Source organism: Phaseolus vulgaris, chromosome 2 (assembly GCF_000499845.2).
Source record: "Phaseolus vulgaris cultivar G19833 chromosome 2, P. vulgaris v2.0, whole genome shotgun sequence".
NCBI lineage: Eukaryota > Viridiplantae > Streptophyta > Magnoliopsida > Fabales > Fabaceae > Phaseolus > Phaseolus vulgaris.
Window position 1 is genome coordinate 42,893,311 of NC_023758.2, and position 23,206 is coordinate 42,916,516.

The 23,206-nt window shown below is 31.0% G+C and overlaps 2 protein-coding genes and 1 non-coding gene across 3 annotated transcripts; 2 read left to right on the forward strand and 1 right to left on the reverse strand.

Moving 5' to 3' along the window:
* Positions 1-1,543: 1,543 nt before the first annotated feature.
* TRNAF-GAA (transfer RNA phenylalanine (anticodon GAA)) lies at positions 1,544-1,616 on the reverse strand. The gene has a single exon. It is a non-coding gene; the product is annotated as a tRNA-Phe (tRNA).
* A 1,618-nt stretch (positions 1,617-3,234) lies between these two features.
* On the forward strand, positions 3,235-3,684 carry LOC137809516 (uncharacterized). The gene has a single exon (XM_068610624.1). The coding sequence runs from the start codon at positions 3,235-3,237 to the stop codon at positions 3,682-3,684; it is 450 nt and encodes a 149-aa protein (XP_068466725.1).
* An 18,006-nt stretch (positions 3,685-21,690) lies between these two features.
* On the forward strand, positions 21,691-22,893 carry LOC137812331 (zinc finger protein STOP1 homolog). Its single transcript, XM_068614266.1, has one exon. It carries the CDS (start codon positions 21,802-21,804, stop codon positions 22,801-22,803), a length of 1,002 nt encoding a protein of 333 aa, XP_068470367.1. The 5' UTR covers positions 21,691-21,801; the 3' UTR covers positions 22,804-22,893.
* The last annotated feature ends 313 nt before the right edge of the window (positions 22,894-23,206 follow it).

The window sequence follows — 23,206 nt, forward strand, 5'->3', positions numbered from 1 at the left end:
TGTGTTTTGTGCGTTCATAAAATACTGGGTTTGTTGTTATATGTATGTTTGTCTGTTTTTTTTACTTCCATGAGATAATAGAAGAACCAAGAAAAATGCAATACCCAGATACGAATATCCGAGTTGTCTGACAACCTCCCCGTCTGAGTCGCAATAAGTTGTCAATGTCAGATTGTTCTCGGATGGCAATAACAATCCCTGTCCCGATGATCCTTTGATGTACTTTAGGACTCGAATTGCGACATCCCAATGAGGTTTCCGTGGAGCCTGTATATATTGACTTAGGGTCCGAACCGAAAATACTATGTTAGGCCGAGTAACCGTGAGGTATATCATTCGTCACACAAGTCACTTGTATTTGACTGAATCCTTTAATAACTCTCTATTGTCTGGTGTGAGTTTTAGGTATTGCTCCATTGGAAAATTTGTCTGAACGAGCACCTGTGAGTCTATATCTTGCAAAATATCAAAAGCATATTTTCTGTGGCATGTAAATACCAGCTTTGGAACGATCCCTAGCAAATATTTTAAGTCTTCAAGATCTTTAATGCGAAATTGTTGTAATAGACTGTCTTTAACACACGCTAAATTTCTGTCAATTTACTGTCGAAAGAATATCATCCACATAAATCAAAAGGACCCCAAATGTCACAATGCAATAGATTAAATGGAGAATGAGATTTTATTGTGCTTAAAGAAAAGAGTAGCCTTGTTTGTTTAGCTTTGGGACAAATACTATAATTATTATGAATGAGAATGAGATTTTTACCGTTAATGTTGAACGAGTAAATAGTATTTGTCAATTGTTGAATTTGCTCGATAGTGAAATCTTGTACGAGGTTTCTATCGGACTCGCTGGTGCCTTCTTTGACAGACGTGATGGAGAGGCTGTCAGAGCACCAAGATCAGTGCTCTGATACCATATAATGTAAGAAGATGGTAAGAAGAAAGAAGATATTTGTTTATTCTCTTGTGTGTTTACATCACTCCATGTATAGTAGATATATACAAGTGTAGGGAGTCTTTCTCTCTCCAAATTACAAGCTAATTATGTAGGTCTGTATTAATCATGGATTATATCGTTATTAAATTAGTTGCGTATAATTGTGTACAATATCGTACAATAATTGCATACAATATAATTGAATAATTGCGTATAATTTGATAATTACTATTTTATGGATATGTTGCACTTTGAGTAGTTTTCTTCTCTTCCTTTCTTAGTTATTTAAATTCTTAGTCATCTAGTTTCGTTCCATTAATTATTCCTATTCTTCTTAAGTGTGACTCTAGGGTTAACCTCAATTTCGAACTCTTTTTTTTAACCAAATTTTGACAAAACCTTCTTCAGTGGTAGAGCGCGTGGCTTTTAACCACGTTTGATCCACTAATCATGATATTCTATCATTATTAAATTAATTGTGTACAACATACAATAATTGCAGAACTATATTTTTTAGTTCATTTTACATATTTCGTTGTAAAAAAAAGCTTTGTTGGCAATTTCAATCTCTCATTATATTGCGTAAAAGAAAAAATTAAATGCGGTGAACGTGGATCGAACACGTGACCTTCAGATCTTCAGTCTAACGCTCTCCCAACTGAGCTATCCCCGCTCAATTGATAATAATTAAATATTAAATTGAGGTAAAAGATAAATGTTAGAATAACATTTATTTATTAAGGTAATTTTATATTTGTTTTTATAACTTATTTAAATTCTTAGTCATCTAGTTTTATTCCATTAATTATTCCTATTCTTCTTCAGTCTGACTCTATAAATATGATTTTCTCTTTTTTTAAAGCTTATTGTTGGACAACTTAAATAAGAAAATACATTATTTTGAGCTTTACATTTTAATCTTAGAGTAACATTTACTTTATTAAGGTAAGAGGTTAACCTTAATCTTGAACTCTTCCTTTTTAACAAATTTTTGACAAAGCCTTCTTAGTCAGTAGTAGAGCGTGTGGCTTTTAACCACGTGGTTGTGGTTCTATCATTATTAAATTAATTGTGTACAATAACGTACAATAATTGCATAACTATATTTTCTAGTTTATTTCACATATTTCCTTGTACATTTCATCATAACTTTTAAATAGAAAGATTTAGTCAGTAGTAGAGCGTGTGGCTTTTAACCACGTGGTTGTGGTTCTATCATTATTAAATTAATTGTGTACAATAACGTACAATAATTGCATAATTATATTTTCTAGTTTATTTCACATATTTCCTTGTACATTTCATCATAACTTTTAAATAGAAAGATACATTATTTTGAGCACTTTATTAAGGTAAGAGGGTTAAGCTCAATCTCGAAGACTTTCTTTTAACACATTTTTAACAAAGCCTTCTTAAATCAGTGGTAGAGCGCGTGGCTTTTAACCACGTGGTTGTGGTTCGATCCACTAATCATGAGATTTTATCATTATTAAATTAATTGTGTACAATAATTGCATCACTATATTTTCTAGTTCATTTCACATCTTTTTGTACATTTAATCATAACTTTATTCATGTTGCACTTTGAGTAGTTTTCTTCTCTTCCTTTCTTAGTTAAGGTTATAGGGTTAACCTCAATCTCGAACTCTTGCTTTTAACAAATTTTTTACAAAGCCTTCCTAGCTCAGCTCAGTAGTAAAGCGCATGGCTTAATGCCGCTTGATTGTTACAAAAAAGTTGAGCTGGCAAGTTACATTATATGTTTGTCTGGTTTTTTTACTTCCATGAGATAATAGAAGAACAAAAAAAAATGCAATACCCAGAAAATACTATGTCATGCTGAGTAACCGTGAGGTATATCATTCATCCCACAAGTCGCTTGTATTTGACTGAATCCTTTAATAACTCATCATCGTCTGGTGTGAGTTTTGTTAGCTATTTTAGTTTGTTAGCTATTTTTAATAAGTCAATAAACAGTCCTAACTTATAAGACTGACTAGGTAGTTTTGTTAGCTATTTTAGTTTGTTAGCTATTTTTAATAAGTCAATAAACAGTCCTAACTTATAAGACTGACTAGGTCTAAGTAGTTGCTTATTTTACGCTTCATTTGTTACCATTTCAGTTTGTACAGGCCTATAAAGCCATGCTTCTATTATTGAATAAATTATGTATTCTCTTCATAGCTTTCTCTGTGTTTTCATATATTTAGATTAACAATTGGTATCAGAGCTCCGCAAGGGGCCTGATCAAAAGTGAGTGAAGAGAGCATCTAGCTTCAGAGTACAACCCCATGACTACCTCAGAAAAATTTGTTCAACCAGCCATTCCACGATTTGACGGGCACTATGATTTCTGGCCTATGACTATGGAAAATTTTCTACGCAGCAAGGAACTGTGGCAGCTTGTGGAAGATGGAATACCTACGCTTGGTACTACACCCACTGAGGCACAACGGCGGACCGCATCCGAGGCACAACTAAAAGATGTAAAGGTGAAAATTTTCTTGTTTCAAGCTATTGATCGAGAAATTCTTGAAACCATATTGGACAAAAGCACGTCACAGGCAATCTGGAAATCTATGCAGCAGAAGTATCAAGGTTCGACAAGGGTTAAACGCGCTCAACTCCAAGCTCTTCGACGTGAGTTTGAGCTACTGGCAATGAAGGATGGGGAAAAGGTTGATAGCTACCTCGGACGTACACTCAGTATCGTTAACAAAATGAAATCCAATGTGAAGTAATGGATTCCAGCACAGTGGTTAGCAAGATACTCAGATCTTTAACTGCAAACTTCAACTATGTCGTGTGTTCTATTGAGGAGTCCAATGACCTGAACCACCTGAGTCTTGATGAACTCCATGGCAGTCTACTTGTTCATGAACAACACATGCAGAATTCTCAAACCGAGGAACAAGTTCTGAAAGTCACGTATGATGATAGCACAGGAACAAATTGTGGTCGTGGTCGCGGCTATCGTGGACGTGGAAGAGGAGGTCGTGGAAGACAGTCTTTCAACAAGGCACTCATTGAATGTTTTCAATGTCATAAGTTGGGCCATTTTAAATCCGAATGCCCTGCTATTACAAAACAAGCTCATTATACAACGTTTGAAGAGGTACCCGAAGGTGAATATGAGATTTTGTTGGTAGCATATGAAGAAAATACCCACCCGGTCCAGATGGAGAATTGGTTCCTTAATTCTGGGTGCAGTAATCATATGACGGGAAATAAGGTCTGGTTTACTGAAATACATGAAGAAGGACTCCACAAGATTGTCAAACTTGGTAACGATACTACACTGGAGGTAGCTGCCAAAGGTAACATTCGGGTTCAGATTAATAATACTGCTCATGTTATTTCGGATGTTTATTACGTTCCGAAACTCAAAACAAATCTTTTAAGTTTGGGACAACTTCAAGAAAAAGGACTTACCGTTCTAATTCAACATGGGGTCTGCAAATTATTTCATCCGGACCGTGGCCTGGTGTTTCATACTACCATGCAAGGGAACCGCATGTTCTATTTATCAGCAACGATGTGTTCTCAAAATTCTCAGTGTTTCCAAGCAGAAGATATCTCTGAAAAAGACACACAACTATGGCATAGACGATTTGGTCATCTAAATTTCAGAGGACTCAATACACTTGCACAGAAGCAACTGGTGATTGGGCTACCCTCATTGAAAACTTCCACAACTATATGCACCACATGTCTGGTTGGCAAACAACACCGTGAAACCATACCCAAGCTGAGCTCTTGGCGTGCATCAACTAAGTTACAGCTAGTCCATGCTGATGTCTGTGGTCCTATCTCACCTATCTCCAATAGCTGAAAAAGGTATATACTGAGTTTTGTTGATGATTATTCCCGTAAGACATGGGTTTATTTTTTACATGAGAAATCTGAAGCCTTCACAGCATTCAAGAATTTCAAAACATGTGTTGAAAAGGAAGTTGGAACTTCTATTATTTGCTTGAGAACTGATAGAGGAGGAGAATTCACATCCAAGGAGTTTACCGATTTTTGTATTCATCATGGTATCTCCAGGCAACTGGCAACAGCTTACACTCCTCAACAGAATGGAATTGCAGAGCGCAAGAACCGTACTATCATGAATGCAGTCCGAGCAGTGCTTCATGAAAAACAAGTCCCCAAATCCTTTTGGCCTGAAGCAGTGAGATGGTGTGTTCATGTTCAAAACCGCAGTCCAACTACTGCAGTAAGTCATGGCACTCCAGAAGAGGTATGGAGTGGAGTAAAGCCTCGTGTTGATTACTTTCGAATATTTGGATGTATTGCACATGTTCATATTCCAGATCAAAGAAGACGCAAGTTAGATGACAAGAGTCACACATGTGTTCTCTTGGGAGTGAGTGATGAAACTAAAGCTTACAAGCTTTTTGATCCAATGACAAAGACGGTCATTGTGAGCATAGATGTCATATTTGAAGAAGACAAAGGGTGGAATTGGCACGCGAGTGAAGCCGAGAGCTCACGTTCTACACCTGATTTAGAAAGCCAAAGTGAAGAAGAAGGGAACGACAACACTGTTGTTCACGAAGCAGCTAGAGGTAGCAACCTTGACTCAGAATCGCAGGAACCAGTTTCTGATCCTGCATCTTACCCTATTGAAGGGAGGGCCTCAAGAACAAATTTGATAGTTGTCGTTTTGCTGTCAAATTAATATGATTCTAGCGTAGACTTGTCTAACACTAGAGAGATGATAGTATAATTGTGGACAAATGTCCCCAAGTCGTCTCCCAACGAATCCAATAGTAAAATCAGTTGATCAGGGTTTAAAATCTATCTGCAGACAATAAAAGTTAGCAATAACAATAAAGATAAAAAGGGGGTTTGAGATAGTTGTGCAGAAAATATAAAAAAAAATTAAAATAACAAATAAAAAGCGGTTGATCCCAAGTTCTTCCACCATTGAATTCTTCACAGGTTCTTTAAAGATTAATCTTTTCTCAATTCTCCAACAGAGCTAAACCAGATTGAACATGCGCCGATCTGATTCAACTGAAACTCACCAGTAAAGCATGCGTCTACTGGTTTAATCAATACCCACTTTGTTCCATGCGTATACTCCATAGGAATGCTTACCTCCTCTCCCTTGAATCATGCGCCCAAGAAATTAATTAGAACAATGCGAACTAACTAAGAAACCAAAGTTTAAGATAAGGAAGACTCTCAATCATGCGTTCAAGTACAACCTCTCACAAAAACCAGTTTTCCAAGAGATTAGACAATAAAAACAACTGCTATAGAGAATTAAAAATCGAAACTTTTATTGAACAAAACCTCAGACCTCAATGGGGAATTACAAAAGAATCAACCAAAAAGGTTTAGCCTTCCATGCGGAGGCAAAACAAAAGAATTACTAAGAAGAAAATAAACTAAGAAAACCCTATGAAGCTCTCCCTTCTCTCCTTTATGCTTGTGTCCTTTTATAGGCTTTTATGCTCCAAGGATCTTGAGAGAATATTGTAGTTTATATTTTGTTAACCGTTTCTAAGTTTCCATCTTTCCATAATTCTTGTATTTTGCAGAAGATTTGCTTCCAATTCTGTTTCTGAGATATTGTATATTTTATTTTCTCTTTCTTCTCCTCAGAATTTGTTTTCTGTTTTGATTCAAAAAAGCAACTTGGACTTTTGCATGTTTGGCCCATTCACAAAGGTAGATGCTTCAGATAATTTACCCTAAAAACACAAAATTACCAAAGATAATAGTTAAGGTCCAAATAAACCCAATTATATGAATATTAATTAAAACAATGGATTTATTTATTATTATAGTCCAATAATCTATGATTAAGGCTATTGTGTGTGAATAAATATATGCTCATCAGAGGGTCTCAAGAATTCGAAGACAACCTGCATGGCTAGCAGATTATGAAACCAATCTACTTGCAAAAGAAGACAACTTGCTAGCAATGCTAACAACAAGCCATGACGATCCGCAAACTTTTGAGGAAGCTAATAAGAGTCAGAAATGGAAGGAGGCCATGGACATGGAGATGAAAGCCATAGAAAGAAACAATACGTGGGAACTTGTTGACCCACCTGAAGATGTGATACCCATAGGTGTAAAATGGGTCTTCAAAACCAAACTCAATGAAAGAGGACACGTAGAGAAGTATAAAGCCCGCTTAGTTGCAAAAGGGTATGCTCAAAAATATGGAATCAACTACACTGAAGTTTTTGCTCCAGTTGCTAGACTTGACACAGTGAGAGTGTTGCTAGCAGTAGCTGCTCATCATGCATGGGACGTGTTTCAGCTTGATGTAAAAAGTGCCTTCTTGCATGGTGAAATTCAAGAAAATATCTATGTTCATCAACCTGCTGGGTTTCTCAAAGAAGGTAGAGAAGGCCAAGTATACAAGCTAAAGAAAGCTCTCTACGGGCTCAAACAAGTTCCACGAGCCTGGTACAGTAAGATTGAAGCTTATTTTGCCAGAGAACAGTTTGCACGATGCACCAGTGAACACACCTTGTTCACAAAACAGGTTAGAGGCGATATTTTAATAGTAAGCTTGTATGTGGATGATCTCATCTTTACTTGGAGTTGCAGAGCTATATGCGAAGAATTTAAACACTCAATGCAGTTGGAGTTTGACATGACTGATCTTGGCAAAATGAGACACTTCCTGAGCATAGAAGTCATACAAAATGAAGCTGGTATTTTTATCTGCCAAAGAAGATATGCACGTGAGATTCTAGCTCGGTTTGATATGTTACATAGCAACTCTGTGCAAAATCCCATGGTTCCAGGAACTGCTTTATCTAAGGATGATGAAGGAATTCATGTAGACGCTACAAGGTTTAAACAAGCAATTGGCAGCCTCATGTACTTGACAGTCACATGTCCAGACTTAATGTTTTGTGTCAGTTTAATTAGTAGATATATGGCCAACCCCAAAGAGTCCCATTGGGAAGCAACAAAACGTGTTCTCAGGTATCTACAAGGCACTATTGAACATGGTCTCTTCTATCAAAAGGGACAGCAGAAAATAAGCTTTTCTGCCTATAGTGACAGCAACTATGCAGGAGACTCAGATGATAGGAGAAGCACTACTGGATCAGTATTTATGTTTGGAACTGCTGCTGTATCTTGGGCTTCAAAAAAACAGCCTGTGGTAAGCTTATCAACCACTGAAGCTGAATACATTGCTGCAGCATATTGTGCATGCCAATGTATTTGGGTCAAACGAATTATAGAGCATCTTGGAATAGAAGCAAACGGAGCTACAAAAATTTTCTGTGATAATAGTTCTACCATACAATTGTCCAAGAATTCAGTTTTTCATGGCAGGAGTAAGCATATAGCAGTAAGATTCCATTTTCTCATAGACTTAGTTAATGATCAAACTATCACACTGAAATACTGCAATACAAATGAGCAAGTGGCTGACATTATGACGAAAGCTTTAAAGATTGAACAATTTGAAAAACTGAGACGTTTGCTTGGAGTATTTGCAGTTCATGAGATAAGCTCAAGAGCTTAAGGGAGGGATTGTTAGCTATTTTTAATAAGTCAATAAACAGTCCTAACTTATAGGACTGACTAGGTCTAAGTAGTTGCTTATTTTACGTTTCATTTGTTACCATTTCAGTTTGTACAGGCCTATAAAGCCATGCTTCTATTATTGAATAAATTATGTATTCTCTTCATAGCTTTCTCTGTGTTTTCATATATTTAGATTAACAAGTTTTAGGTATTGCTCCATTGGAAATTTGTCTGGGCGAGCACTTGTGAGTCTATATCTTGCAAAATATCAAGCGCATAGTTTCTATGACATGTAAATACCAGCTTTGGAATAGGAAAATTCAATCCCTAGAAAATATTTTAAGTCTCCAAGATCTTTAATGCGAAATTGTTGTAATAGACAGTCTTTAACACGCTGAATTTCTGTCAAATAATTTACTGTCCAAAGAATATCATCCACATAAATCAAAAGGACCGTAAATGATGAGTTATTATGTCTTGTGAATAAAGTAGTTTGTCTCGGACTTCGGACTGTTGAAATCTTGTAGATTTAATCACATGAGAAAATGTTGAAAACCACATGTCCGGGATGCCTGTTTGAGACCATAAAGAGATTTGTTGAGTCGACATGTAATTTTCTCCCCCGTCGATGATGTCGGGTGGCAAGTCCATGTAAATAATTTCATGCAATGTGCCATGTAAGAAGACATTTTGCACATCTAGAGTAAACCAATTTCTGGTTGCTGCAATGGTGAGGAGACACCTAAAAGTTGTTAATTTTGCAATTGATGAAAAAATTTCATAATAGTCAACACCTTCAATCTGCTGCAATGGTGAGGGGACACCTAAAAGTTGTTAATTTTGCTATTGGTGAAAAAGTTTCACAATAGTCAACACCTTCAATCTGAGTGTACCCTTTGCGACAAGGCACACCTTATATTTGTCGACGCTACCATCTAAGTTGTACTTTATTTTATAGACCCATTTGCATCTGATGGGTTTCTTCCCAACAGTAACGATGTCAAGGTCCACATGGTCGTGGGTTCAATCCCCATAGATGGTGTTTGGGAACCCACGTGTCCCTGCAGACGGTTGGTTGTGTGTCGATCCACTAATCATGAGATTCTATCATTATTAAATTAATTGTGTACAATAATTGCATAACTATATTTTCTGGTTCATTTCACATATTTTTGTACATTTCATCATAACTTTATTCATGTTGCACTTTGAGTAGTTTTCTTCTTTTCCTTTCATAGTTATTTAAATTCTTAGTCATCTAGTTTCATTCCATTAATTATTCCTATTCTTCCTAAGTCTGACTCTATAAATATGATTTTCTTTTTTTTAAAGCTTATTGTTAGTCAACTTAAATAGAAAAATACATTATTTTGAGCTTTCCAATTCAACATTTCAATCTTAGAGTAACATTTACTTTATTAAGGTCCTCTTTCTCGAACTCTTTCTTTTAACAAATTTTTGACAAAGTTTTCTTAGTTCAATGGTAGAGCGTGTGGCTTTTAACCATGTGGTCGTGATTTGATCCACTAATTATGAGATTCTATCATTATTAAATTAATTGTTTACAATAACGTACAATAATTGCATAACTATATTTTCTATTTCATATTTAACATATTTCGTTGTACATTTCATCATAACATTATTCATGTTACACTTTGAGTAGTTTTCTTCTCTTCCTTTCTTAGTTAGTTATTTAAATTCTTAGTCATCTAGTTTCATTCCATTAATTATTCTTATTCTTCTTACGTCAGACTCTATAAATATGATTTTTCTCTTTTTTTTTAAAGCTTGTTGTTGGGCAACTTAAATAGGAAAATACAATATTATGAGCTTCCCATTTCAATCTTAGGGTAACATTTACTTTATTAAGGTAAGAGGATTAACCTATATCTCGAAGTCTGTTTTTATTTTTAAAGCTTATCGTTGGACAACTTAAATAGGAAAATACGTTATTTTGAACTTTCCATTTCAATTTAGGGTAACATTGAGCGTAACCGCAATCTCGAACTCTTTCTTTTAACAAATTTTGATAAAACCAATAGGAAAATACGTTATTTTGAACTTTCCATTTCAATTTAGAGTAACATTGAGCGTAACCGCAATCTCGAACTCTTTCTTTTAACAAATTTTGATAAAACCTTTTTAGCTTAGTGGTAGAGCGCGTGGCTTTTAACCTTTTTTTTGTTAATTTTAAATTTGTTTTTATAACTTTTAGTGATAAAAATAAAATTATTTAACTATATTTTCTAGTTCATTTCACTTATTTCCTTTACATTTCATCGTAACTTTATTCATGTTGCACTTTGAGTAGTTTTCTTCTCTTCCTTTCTTAGTTATTTAAATTCTTAGTCATCTAAGTTCATTCCATTAATTAGTCTTATTCTTCTTAAGTCTGACTCTATAAATATGATTTTCTCTTTTTTAAAAAACTTATTGTACTTAAATAGAAAAATACATTATTTTGAGTCTTCCATTTCAATCTTAGACTAACATTTACTTTATTAACGTAAGAGGTTAACCTCAATCTCGAATGCTTTCTTTTAACAAATTTTTTATGAAATCTTCTTAGCTCAATGGTAGAGTGCATGACTTTTAACCACATGGTCGTGGGTTTGATCTCTATTGACAATGATTACTACTTTCTTATTTGTTTTTCCTAATTTCATTGTTGATGTTTTATGAATATCCAATAAAAACTTTAAATTCAACCTTGTCAAATTTATCTCCTTTAACATGTGGAATATAATATAATCAAACATAATCAAAGATTCTCAAAATTTGTAAAGTATTGTATAATAATCAATAAAATTTATAATATTTATTACGATTTAAAAACACACACAGATAAACACACATACAAATAAAGAAAGAGACACAAACACACACATACATACGAACACAAAGAAACGCACACAAAGACAAACAATAACATACACACATGTACACAAACACACACATACACATAGAGAGAGAGAGAGAGATGCACATATACACACACATACATAAACATAGAGACACATACACACATGCACAAATACAACACACACCACAAATATTAAGAGACAAATACACGCACATGTGCACTCACAAACAAAGATACACAGACACACATACATACACGCATTCACACACACAAAGACACAGACACACATGTATACGCACACACACGCAGACAAACACAAATAGACACACACAGACACACCCACCCACACACACACTCATAGACACAAGACACGTACACATGAACAAACACACACACACATATACACAAGCACACAATAAACACACAGAGACACACACACATAGAGAGAGTGAGAGAGAGAGAGAGAGAGAGAGAGAGAGAGAGAGAGAGAGAGAGAGAGAGAGAGAGAGAGAGAGAGAGAGAGAGAGAGAGAGAGAGAGAGAGAGAGAGAGAGAGAGACAGACACATGCATGAATGCACACATGACACACACATACACAAACACACAGAAACTCACACCCACATAGATACACATAAAGACACACAAATAGACATACACACATGTATACACAGACACACACAAATACACACAAACACAACACAAACACACGCGCATACACACACCCACATATACACACAGACACAAAGGCACAAACACACAACGAAGATAAAAGACACACACAAAGACAATTAACTCTAATAGTGGTTACTCTTAATATTGTTATTTATTTATTTGTTACCTAACAAATATTGTTTAACTATTATATCATAAGAAAATAAATATTGAGAATAAAAAATAATTATCTTAGAATGAATTAATCTCTTCACTTTACATAGAGTGAAAAAGATTTTATTTTCATATCGCGACATCCACCACGCACATAGTTATGAATTTGGTCAAAATGCACCAATAATATAAAGGTTTTCATATTGTCGCGTATAATTATGTAATTAGTTTGTATAAAAATTGATAATATTAATATTTTAGTGTTAAATTTTATACATTGTTATTTTATTTTGTTAAAATTGTATACTTGGTTTTAAGTACGCTAATTTATTACTTGAAATATTATATAAAGCAAAAAATATGTTTAATTATTATCAATTTAAAATCTTTAAAGAATGCTACACTTAAAAAAGTTGTAAGATATTTTTTCACTAATGTTAGTAATCTTAAATTTCATTAATGATGTTCTGTCACTATGTTATTCAAATAAAGTTCCAGTAGTCAAGTTCTTGAATATATATCGTGAATAAAAAATAATTATAAGAATTATTTTATCGAAATGACTAGTTAGATTTTCAATCTAAATTAATTATAAAAATATTTTCTTAATAATATTAACTTAAAAGTACTAGAGCAGTTTCTAAAACTACGTTAATTTAAGTTTGATAACTAATTTGAAATAAAATAATGTATTATATAAAAATTAAAGTATCTTCTTCCCAAATATTTTGAAATTATCAAAATAACAAATATTTCACATATAAAAGATGTTATGAGAAAAGATTGTAAAGTCCTATAGGGCGGATCATGGAGCCCATCACAGCCAATTCGCTGTTTGGTGAGGCTTTTAATTTAACGTGGTAGTTAAATTCTACATTAATTTTAATCCATCACTATAATATCATATCACAATTATATATTCTTATTCATATATATATATTCTAACTTATATTATTTAAAACAATTAAAAATAAAATATAACAATTTAAAAAGATTTAAATTATTTAATAAATTTAAACAATTTTAATATTTAAAAATATATTATTTTAAATATAAAAAATGTAATTTCCATTTACTTACTAGTTTTTCTCGTTTTAGAGATTTGCTTGTCGAACAACCTTTTAATAGTCAAGTAAATGAATTTTTTATTTTTTATTGATTTGAATTTTTTCAACGAGTAAATGGTTGTTCAACTAATAAACTTTTCACGCTTTTAAAAAATTAAGTGGCCTCTAGCGATTATCTATAGAAATTAGTTTTACAAAATTGTATAGATGATACCATATTAGTCCAAAAGATTTTAATTTATTTTTTTATATATAATAATATATAAAGAGAATTCTTCTTGTAACGATTTTGTAATGTTTTATGTGTACACAATGTTTTTTCTTTGATTTTATCTTTATTAATATATTTTATTTTATTATTTTATGTTTTTAAGTTTTAAAATTATGAGAAAAAGCAAAAATAATATTGATAAATCAAAATATAATATATAAATATAGTGATTTTACATAATGATAATGAATCTTTTATTAAAATGAATCTCATTCTTATCGTTGCGAATTTATTCTATTTGGCGAGTCTCCATAATAATAATAATAGATGTTAGAAAATGAAGAAGAAAAAAATATTATTTCATTGCATCTACAAGAGTAGAGAAGAGAGCTATACAAAGAAGGCATGGACTGCATGTAGAGAAGGAGCTAGGTAGAATAATTACTAACTGTCTAATAGATAAAACTCAATTATCAACTTTGGTAAAAAAACAATTACTTTTTCAAAGGATGAAGAAGTAATATCACTAAAAAAATCATTAGATAGTGTAACAGAGTGCCTTTTTTTTAAAACCAACAGAAACATTCTTCCTACCACAGTACCATTTTTTTTCTTTCTCTCTCTCCATATTCTTTTCTCTCCCTCTCTCTTAATTTTCTCTCCCAAACTTCATCTATTTTAGAATCTGATCATACCACGTTGTAGATGAGGAGTTAAGGAACATTTCTACCCGATCAGATTTTTAAACAGAGTAAGTTCATTTTTACTCTAAATATCCTTTGTTCCCTGTTTTTCCTGAGGATTTAATCATCAATCTTGGTGGGGTTGAGAAGTTTAATCCTCTCAACTTATTCTATTATACACTGAATTTTTGTTCTGTTTGGATAACTTGCATTAGACCCATAAATCTTGAAGCTTATCTAGACTATGGGAAATAAAATTCTAGAAGTTGTTTGGAAAGCAAGCAATTAAGGTAAGGGAAGCTAAATTTAATTTTTAATAGAACCCTAGGCTAGAAGATCTGGATATGGAAGGGACGTGGTCCCAATATTCAATTTCTCTTGTAGGGATGTTGTGTGTTGATATATATTGAGTTGTTTGTTTATATATTATTTAAATTTGTGAAAATATTGGGTTTTGATGATTTAGTATTAAAGTGTTATTTTTTATGTCAAATAGACTTTTGAATATTGTGGATCACTTTTTGAATGATATTGTATGACGGAATGGTATGGAATTGAAGGCATACATTTGGGATAATGTATGGACTGATGTTTGCTGTGTATTAAGTATTGATGCCTATGTGGTAACAGAGATCTTCGAGCTTCACTGATGATCTAAGTCACATAGACTAAGATATCAGGTGGTGAGAAGCTGATGGGGGAGTTCATGCACATTGTGACATATGAGATGCACGACTTGGGTTGTATTAAACTTACCCTGATCCTTTCTGTTGGATTCGCCGGTAATCTTTGGATCATGTTAGTCTCTGGTAGGACTTACTTAATACGGGTCTTCCGGAAGACGTTGTTTGTTGAATATTCTGGATGTGTAGATACATGTGAGATCTATGTGATTGTTTATTGTTGAGATTTGAAGAAATTTGAATAATTTGAGAAATTGATCATGTAATTTGGTTTTCTCTTTTGATTTAATTGTGTATATTATAAATTTCTATTTTCACTAGCTTACCCTTGCTTTTCTTGCCGTGTTTGAACTGCGATGACTGTACTATGTACACGAGCAGATGACCATACAGGTGCAAGAGAGCTTTAGAGGTTTCAGAGTCCTATTTTGAGTTGTGGATATGTAAATATTTGTATTTCAATAAATGCTAATAATGTATATTGACTAAATTAGTTATATGTAAATTATGGGGTGTTACAGATAGTAATTAAAATTAAAAACTAAAAATAATTAGTCAATATATTGACTAAATTAGATACTATTTTAGAGACTAAAAAAATTAGTTGTATCTAAAATAATTTTTATTATTAATAAAAAAATATAAAATAATTTCTAAATTGATATCTAAATTAGATAACAGGGGTTAACTAATTAGATTCTATATAAATTTTTAAAAAATTAATAAAAATTAATTTAGAATACAAAGTAGTGAGTAACTAAAACTTTGGTAACTAATGAAATTATTTTATCAATTTTTATTAATAATAGAAATTATTTTAAATTACAATAATTTTTTTTAATTTATAAAATGCTTTTAATTTAGTCAAATAATAACCAATTATTTAATTTTTTAAATTAGTTTTTATTTAATAATTTTTTTTAATATATATATATATAATATATAATTTTTAAATTCTTTTAATTATTCAAATTTGCATGAAATAATACATTTATTCTAATTCATTATTTTTCAATTAAAAAGATTGAAAAGAATTTCATATCTCATAATAGCTATAATAACAAAAAATTTACAAAACAAAATATCTGTATGCATTTATGAGATTCTTATTATTTATTTACTTTTTTTATTATAAATTATATTATTAATGTGTCATAAATACATTCATTGACTTCTTTTTATGTAGCTTTTAAATAAACTTATAATAACAATCCCAAGCATTTTTATAATTCCAAAGTAAATGTGAAGTATTTGGGACAATCCCACGTCAGCACCGCATCACTCGTGTTCCCTGTTTTCCTTTGTTCTTTTCCCATTCTCTGATACTTCAACCTAATCATGATTCTCAAGAAAGCCCCCATTTTTTACTTCATTTTTTTATAGTAATATATTATTCAAATTTTGTGATGCTCCATTCATATATATTATTGAATCTTTAACTTTTATCTATATATTATTATAATTTTTGAATTTAAATAATTTATTTTACCTATAGTTAAAAATATCTTTAATTGTTGAACTTTGTTTTTAAAGTATTGACAAACAAATAATACTCTTATAAATAAATTTTACACTGATATAGTTGAGTTTTTTAGTCATATAATTGGATTTTCATATTTTGTGGTAATATTAAAAAAATTCAGTGACCTTTTTAGGTAGATTTTCTATAAAAAATCATATATGAAATAATTTTTATCTGAATTTTGCTGTAGATTTTTAAAGTTCGGAAAACAATTTAAATATTTTAGAAATTAAGGGAATTTTAAAAAAAATAAGAATTTAGTGTTCTTTTTAAATAATAAAGGACTATAATAAACATCTTATAAAATTCTGAATTGTGATACTTGAATCTTAAACTCATATATATGAATAGAAAAAACTAATATTTTTAAAACTTGTGTTGCAATGACAATTTTTTCCCAAAATTTTAAAGCACGCAGCAACATTTTTATGAATTTTAGGGCATATATATAGCTAACAAATTTTTATTAAATCAGAATGAATTATCATGTTCTACTTTTTATCTTCAATATTGCTATCATATTAAGTTATCATTTAATTCTTCTTATCTTTGATTCAACCTGGGCTACTTTGTTTCCTTCCAAATATATAAGATATTGTCTTATTTTTAACTTTTATTGATCATTTTTATAATAATATTTTATATAAAAATATAATTTTAATGCACTGCCAATTTAATGATTTATATTGCATTAACGCTAATTAAAAATCATTGACTTTAAAGTAATTATTATAAAACTTATACGAAACAATGTAACTGGATACAACGATAATATATATATTCTCATACTAAGAGTAAATTCTATTTAACTTTAATAAAATATAAATATATATAAAAAAAAAACATGCCACTTAAGATAATGTAACACATAAATATATAAAAATTACAGAATATATGACGTTTTGCCTTGTTTTTATTTTCATTTTAAATTATACAATTCCATAATCAATAGAAATACTTTAAAACTCACATAATGTTATTTAATAATAAAATATATACATTAAATTTTTTTGTTAAAAATCTATAATAATCTTGATAATTTTTTATTTTTTTTTTATCAGCATAATCTTGATAACTTTAAACGTAGTTTATTATACATGATTATTTATGATGAAGAAAGATTCGATTTAAAAAATGTAAACATTTATTTAAACAAAAGTAGGTGTTTCATGTAATGAATTATTGATAGATGAATACATGCACCTAATTATTATATTTGTTTAAACAAACTTACCGAATGTGGCAAAAGTTGGCAGTCTGTTATGACCAAATAATGTCTTATGAAAAGCAAGTCTTCAACTTGATTTTGATAATTCATAATATAATAATATATTACACCAGAATGGGACCACTGTATATTTATTGTATCAAGAATATACAAAGATAAATAAGATAATTAATATATAAGGAAAAATTTACTCTTAATTTAAGTGGATTGATAAATATGGTCATTGAAAGTGTATGATAGTTTTAAGCAAGTCTTAAATTTAAACAAATTAAAAAGAGTATGAAATTATTTTCCCTAATTATAAATGTTATAATTAAAAGGAGTTTAGTTCTCATATGCCTAAAAATATCCATTTTAAACATAATATACAAGGACTTGTACAAATCAAGAATCCGTATGAAATAGAAAATATATTTTTAGGAATTTTTTAGCTTATTGATATACTAAAAAAGGGGACATTTAGTGAAGAAAGCAACTTAAATTTTGTCCTTTTGGTGTTCCTGTGTGACGCGGAAGGTGGGAAATGACATTCTCCGTTTTTAATAAAAAATATTTTTTATTTTTTATTTTCTGTATTTTAAATTTCAAGATGACATAATTTTTTTCAATTATATTTTTAATTTATTTATTATAGATGAAGAATTAATTATAATAACACAGAAAATATAATAACATATGCGGAAAAGGATATAACACATAATTTATTTAAAATAAAAATCCTTAATTTAAATAAAAATACATGAGTTAGACGAAAGAAGCATAAGATATGTCTTTTTCTTCAAGTGTTTTAAGCTTCATTATACGAAACATGTCGAAATGTGTTTGTAAACATATTTAGTCTTAAAGCTTTGCCTTTTTAATGTATTTTCATAAATCAAATATGCATCAAATGTTGATTTTTAATCAAGATAAATAAGAAAATAACATAAACAAATGATACTTGAATTAGTCAAATGTGTCCAATATAACACATCAAATGAAAAAGTTTTGTTTTTAATTTGATTATAATCATTAGCTAAACTTTAACAAGACTTCTTTAATACATAAAGATCAAATATGTCCACAGAAACCCTAAACTATAAATTCATCTTTGTGAATCAAAATCCACGTGCAAATACATCTTCCTAATCCTGCAAACCACTCACATGCAAACAATCAAAGAAAAAATGGACACATTTTTTTTACTCTAAACAAAATTTTAATAAGATGGATATCTTCTATTTTTTTAGAGTTCGTTATGGTAAGATGAATGGTATCTATTGACGGTCTCGGAGAAAAGGTAGAGAAAATAAATTTTAGAGATATGATTATTTTTTTAAATGAAATAAGAATAATTAAGTTAGTTTTTATTTATAAACTTTTTTCTTATGTAATAAAATATTCATTCTTCATTTTATTAAAACCATTTATACTCTTAAACATATTCTAAGTTGATTAAAGTTTAATATTTACTTCCTAATTACAAAGTCTTAAAAAGTAATAAAGTTTTACTCGTAAATAATTATGATTATATGTTTTTGACTAAGTGACGAATGATCCTGGCGCAAGAACTAGTGGTGCAGTGCTTGGAATGTGAGAAATGTGACATGAAAGACCACGTGTGTTGATGATGAGCGATGTTGACGTTAAAAATAGTGATATTAATAGAGATCATAACAATGGAGATAGTTAACAATAATAATAATAATAATAATAATAATATTATTAGTGGTATTAATATTAATATACTAATACTAATGATCAGAATGTTGATGATGATAGTTTCAATAGTAATAACAATGACCATTGTAATTATAATGGTTTATGTGTTAGTTTATAGAAAAAAACATAAATCACATAATTTGAATTAGCTTAATTTAAAATTAGTTGTATAAACGTTCATCCAATTACAAACATGTTATAGTAAGTTAATTGGGCAAACCAAAAGTGTAGATAATGAAGAATACTTCAACACACACAGAAATCTGGGGAAGTAAACGTGCGATTAAGGATTAATAATTCAGATATGGCTGCTGGCCGCCGGAATAGGTATATATATATATATATATATATGTGTGTGTGTGTGTATCTTCTTTAAAAATATCAGTTTCAAAGCTTTTATATATAAATATTTGACTAAACTTCAGAAAAATTAAGCTAAAAATAAACTAGGTACGTGTGCATGTTGCTAAGTTAAATCATTGTTTTAATATATTTTAATTTTAAATTTTATTATTTCAGGTTCATTTTATGTTAACAAAAAAATCAGAATCAGGAATAAAGAAAATTGATCAAGCCTTATAAAAACAACAATAATACATAAAAACGATTAATAAAGAAGTGAGATTAGAAAGATCCTACGTTACAACATAAAGTGTTATCTTTAGAACGTCAATGTTTCTGAATACAATATAAAATAAAGTATTGAAAAAATTATAAGAAAGATTGTGTGCTTAATATATTGTCTAGAGGGTAGAATGGAGAGTTGAGATGAAATATTTGTTGTTTGATTATTGTTGCTTTTTTTTATTTATCTATATCTCGTTTGAGTGTTGAGTTATTAAAAATATTCAAACAATCATAATCAATGTTTATATACATTGTTACTCAAATGTTACCATTGACAGTTTTCCTCATTATTTTCATAACTTGATGTTTCAGTCGTAATAAAGACTCATAAATAATTTTCTTTCATATGGAACTATCATAATTTAAGTGATAAATGGTCACTCAAGCAACAAATATTAAAAGTTTAGAGTTTTTTCTCCTTTAAAAATCATATAATGTTTTTATAAAAAATAATTATTTTTTATAAATTATACTCATTATACTTAATATTAGTAGAGCATAGGAATGAAAATGCACTTAACGAGTCCCACTCATAACCCTCCAAATTTGTTGAAAAATTATTAATATACTATAAATTATAATTTTTTTACTTTTAGATATTATATATTGTCATGATATTTTTTTATGTTTTAATGTAAACTAGGTCAATTGAATCAATCAATGAGGCATTGCCTGACCCATTAAGGATTGAAACAGTTTTCGCAACACTAAATCGAGGAGAGAAATAAATATAAAAATAAAATAAAAGAAAGGAAAATTAAGAAGAAGAATTTGATGTCATTCTCTCTTTGGAATCAATTACAAAGAACAACGAATAGATTAAATTTAAACGTAAATAATTTTTACTTTCTTTGAATATAATCTCCCAAAATTCTCTTTTAATTAGATTATATTTCTATTTTATATAAATTTTTAATCAGGGTAAAGCTTTATTTTAATAAATATAACCAGTAAAATTGCTGTTAATTAGCATGGAAATTTAATTAATTTAATATATATTTATATATAGAAAGAGCATATGATAAGATAAAACATATAAAGAGAAATAGCAAGAAAACTACAGCGAATTTCCAGAAAAAAAATATTAAACAATCAATTGGCATTTCCACGAATAATAACAAAAATGGTAAAATGAAGTTAAAAGAGCCTCCGGGACCTACTTTGGGGAGGAGTTTTCTATTGTTTTAAAAAAGAAAAGTAATTTAAAATAACTAATTAAAATAATTGAGATTAAATTTAGTTTATTTAAGAGAAGGAATAAGATAAATTTTATTTATTTTTAAATTATTTTTTAATTTGTTCCCTTTTTAAATTAATTAAAATTTAATCTCAATTTTTTACTTAATTATGTTAAATTCTATTTCTTTAATTTTAATTTTAATTTATTTTTTATTTCTTTTATTTTTTTCTCCCTCCTTTAAAATAAAAAAACATAGAACCTTCATTTAAATTTTTTGAGAATTGGAATTTTAATAATACTTTTAGTCAGGAAATAAAAATTAGTAAGGAATTACTCTTAGAAAATCGAATTCTTAACTAATGCAGAGAAGTCCATTTGAAAAAAAAAATGTTAGACTCGATTTTTTTTTTAAAAAAAGTTATAAATATTATTCTGAAAATAAAATCTCAATTTGCATTACTGTGACTTTTGATTAACAATAATAGTAATAATAATAATAATAATAATAATAATAATAATAATAATAAAATGGTAAAAAGGAGTCAAAAAAAGTATATAAAAGCAATTTGTGTAAACTGACAGCAACACGTGCCGCGTGTATGGATAAAAGCAATGGAGTCATCACATTTCAAGTTTGTACAACAATCATCATATCACAGCATATATAACAAGAGTTGATAGAATCACTCACTCATCGTAGTAACATCATCTTCATCATCTCACAACAATCACCAACACTTCATCCAAACCACATGCCAAACACCACTCAACATTTCCCAAACAAGAACAACATCAACTTCCCCAACGATTCCCTGCATGTTTCCCTTCGCAACCTCTCCCAACTCAGCACCCGAATGGATTCGCTTCAAACCTTTGTCTCCCAATCCATTCAATCCCACACTCTCCTCACACACCACCAAATGAACATCGTATCCAACGAGATCCTAACCGCAATTCGCCACGTCATCACCAACGGCGCAGCCTTAGTCGCAGCCTCCGAGAACGTCCTTCCGCTTTCGGACACTCCAACGTCGGACTCTCCCAACCTAACCAGCGACGAAACAAGCGTGGTGGAGCTGGACGCGATGGAACTCCTGGTGCAGCACCTCCATTTCTGCGAGGTGTGCGGGAAAGGCTTCACGCGCGACGCCAACCTTAGGATGCACATGCGCGCCCACGGGGACGAGTTCAAGACTCCGGACGCGCTCGTGAGCAGGGCGCGTGGCGAGACGCGCACGAAGGCAACGCGGTTCTCGTGCCCCTTCGAAGGATGCAACCGCAACAAGACGCACAAGAAGTTCAGGCCGTTGAAGTCGGTGCTCTGTCTGAGGAACCATTTCAAGAGGAGCCACTGTCCCAAAACGCTGTCGTGCGAGCGGTGTCGGAAGAAGAGCTTCGCAGTGCTCTCGGACTTGAGGAGTCACGTGAAGCAGTGTCGTGGAGAGGCCACGTGGAAGTGCTCGTGCGGAACCACGTTTTCGCGGAAGGACAAGCTGTTCGGACACGTGGCGCTGTTCGAGGGGCATTTGCCGATGCTTGAAGAGGAGAAGGAGACATCTGTGGTGGCGGCGGCGGCGGCGGCGAAAGGGTTGGTGAAGGAAAATGACGGTGGTTTGGATGGGTTACCTGAAGGGTTCTTTGATGGGTTGGATGAATTTGGGTTTGGTTCCTCTGAAATCACCTCTTCACCGGAGGAAACTTGGCCGGCATTCAGGCTTCCCACAAATAATTTAAATGGAAACTCTCATTTCTAATTTAATCTCAAGAGATTTGTTGCAAGTATTTTATGTACTTGTTAAGAAAATAAAAAAACAAATAAATATTTTTTACGTTCATCGAAAAAATATGTAATTTTAGAGCAAATTTATCTTACAAAGCAAATTAGTTAGAAAACATATAACTTTTTAGAATAAATTTAACATAAGAGAAATTAATGTTGATGATTCTTTAACAGACTTTCTACAATAAATTCAATAAGTAAGAAGTCAGACTCACAAACTTTTATAATTTACAGAAACTATACTCAAATTCTACACATGATTAAAATTTTAAAATTCATAAAATATAAGGGATATTCAACAAGTCACGTAGCTTTATAATTCAGAATAAAAAATTCAGTTAAGAACAAAAGTGATACAAAGAATATATGTTAACACG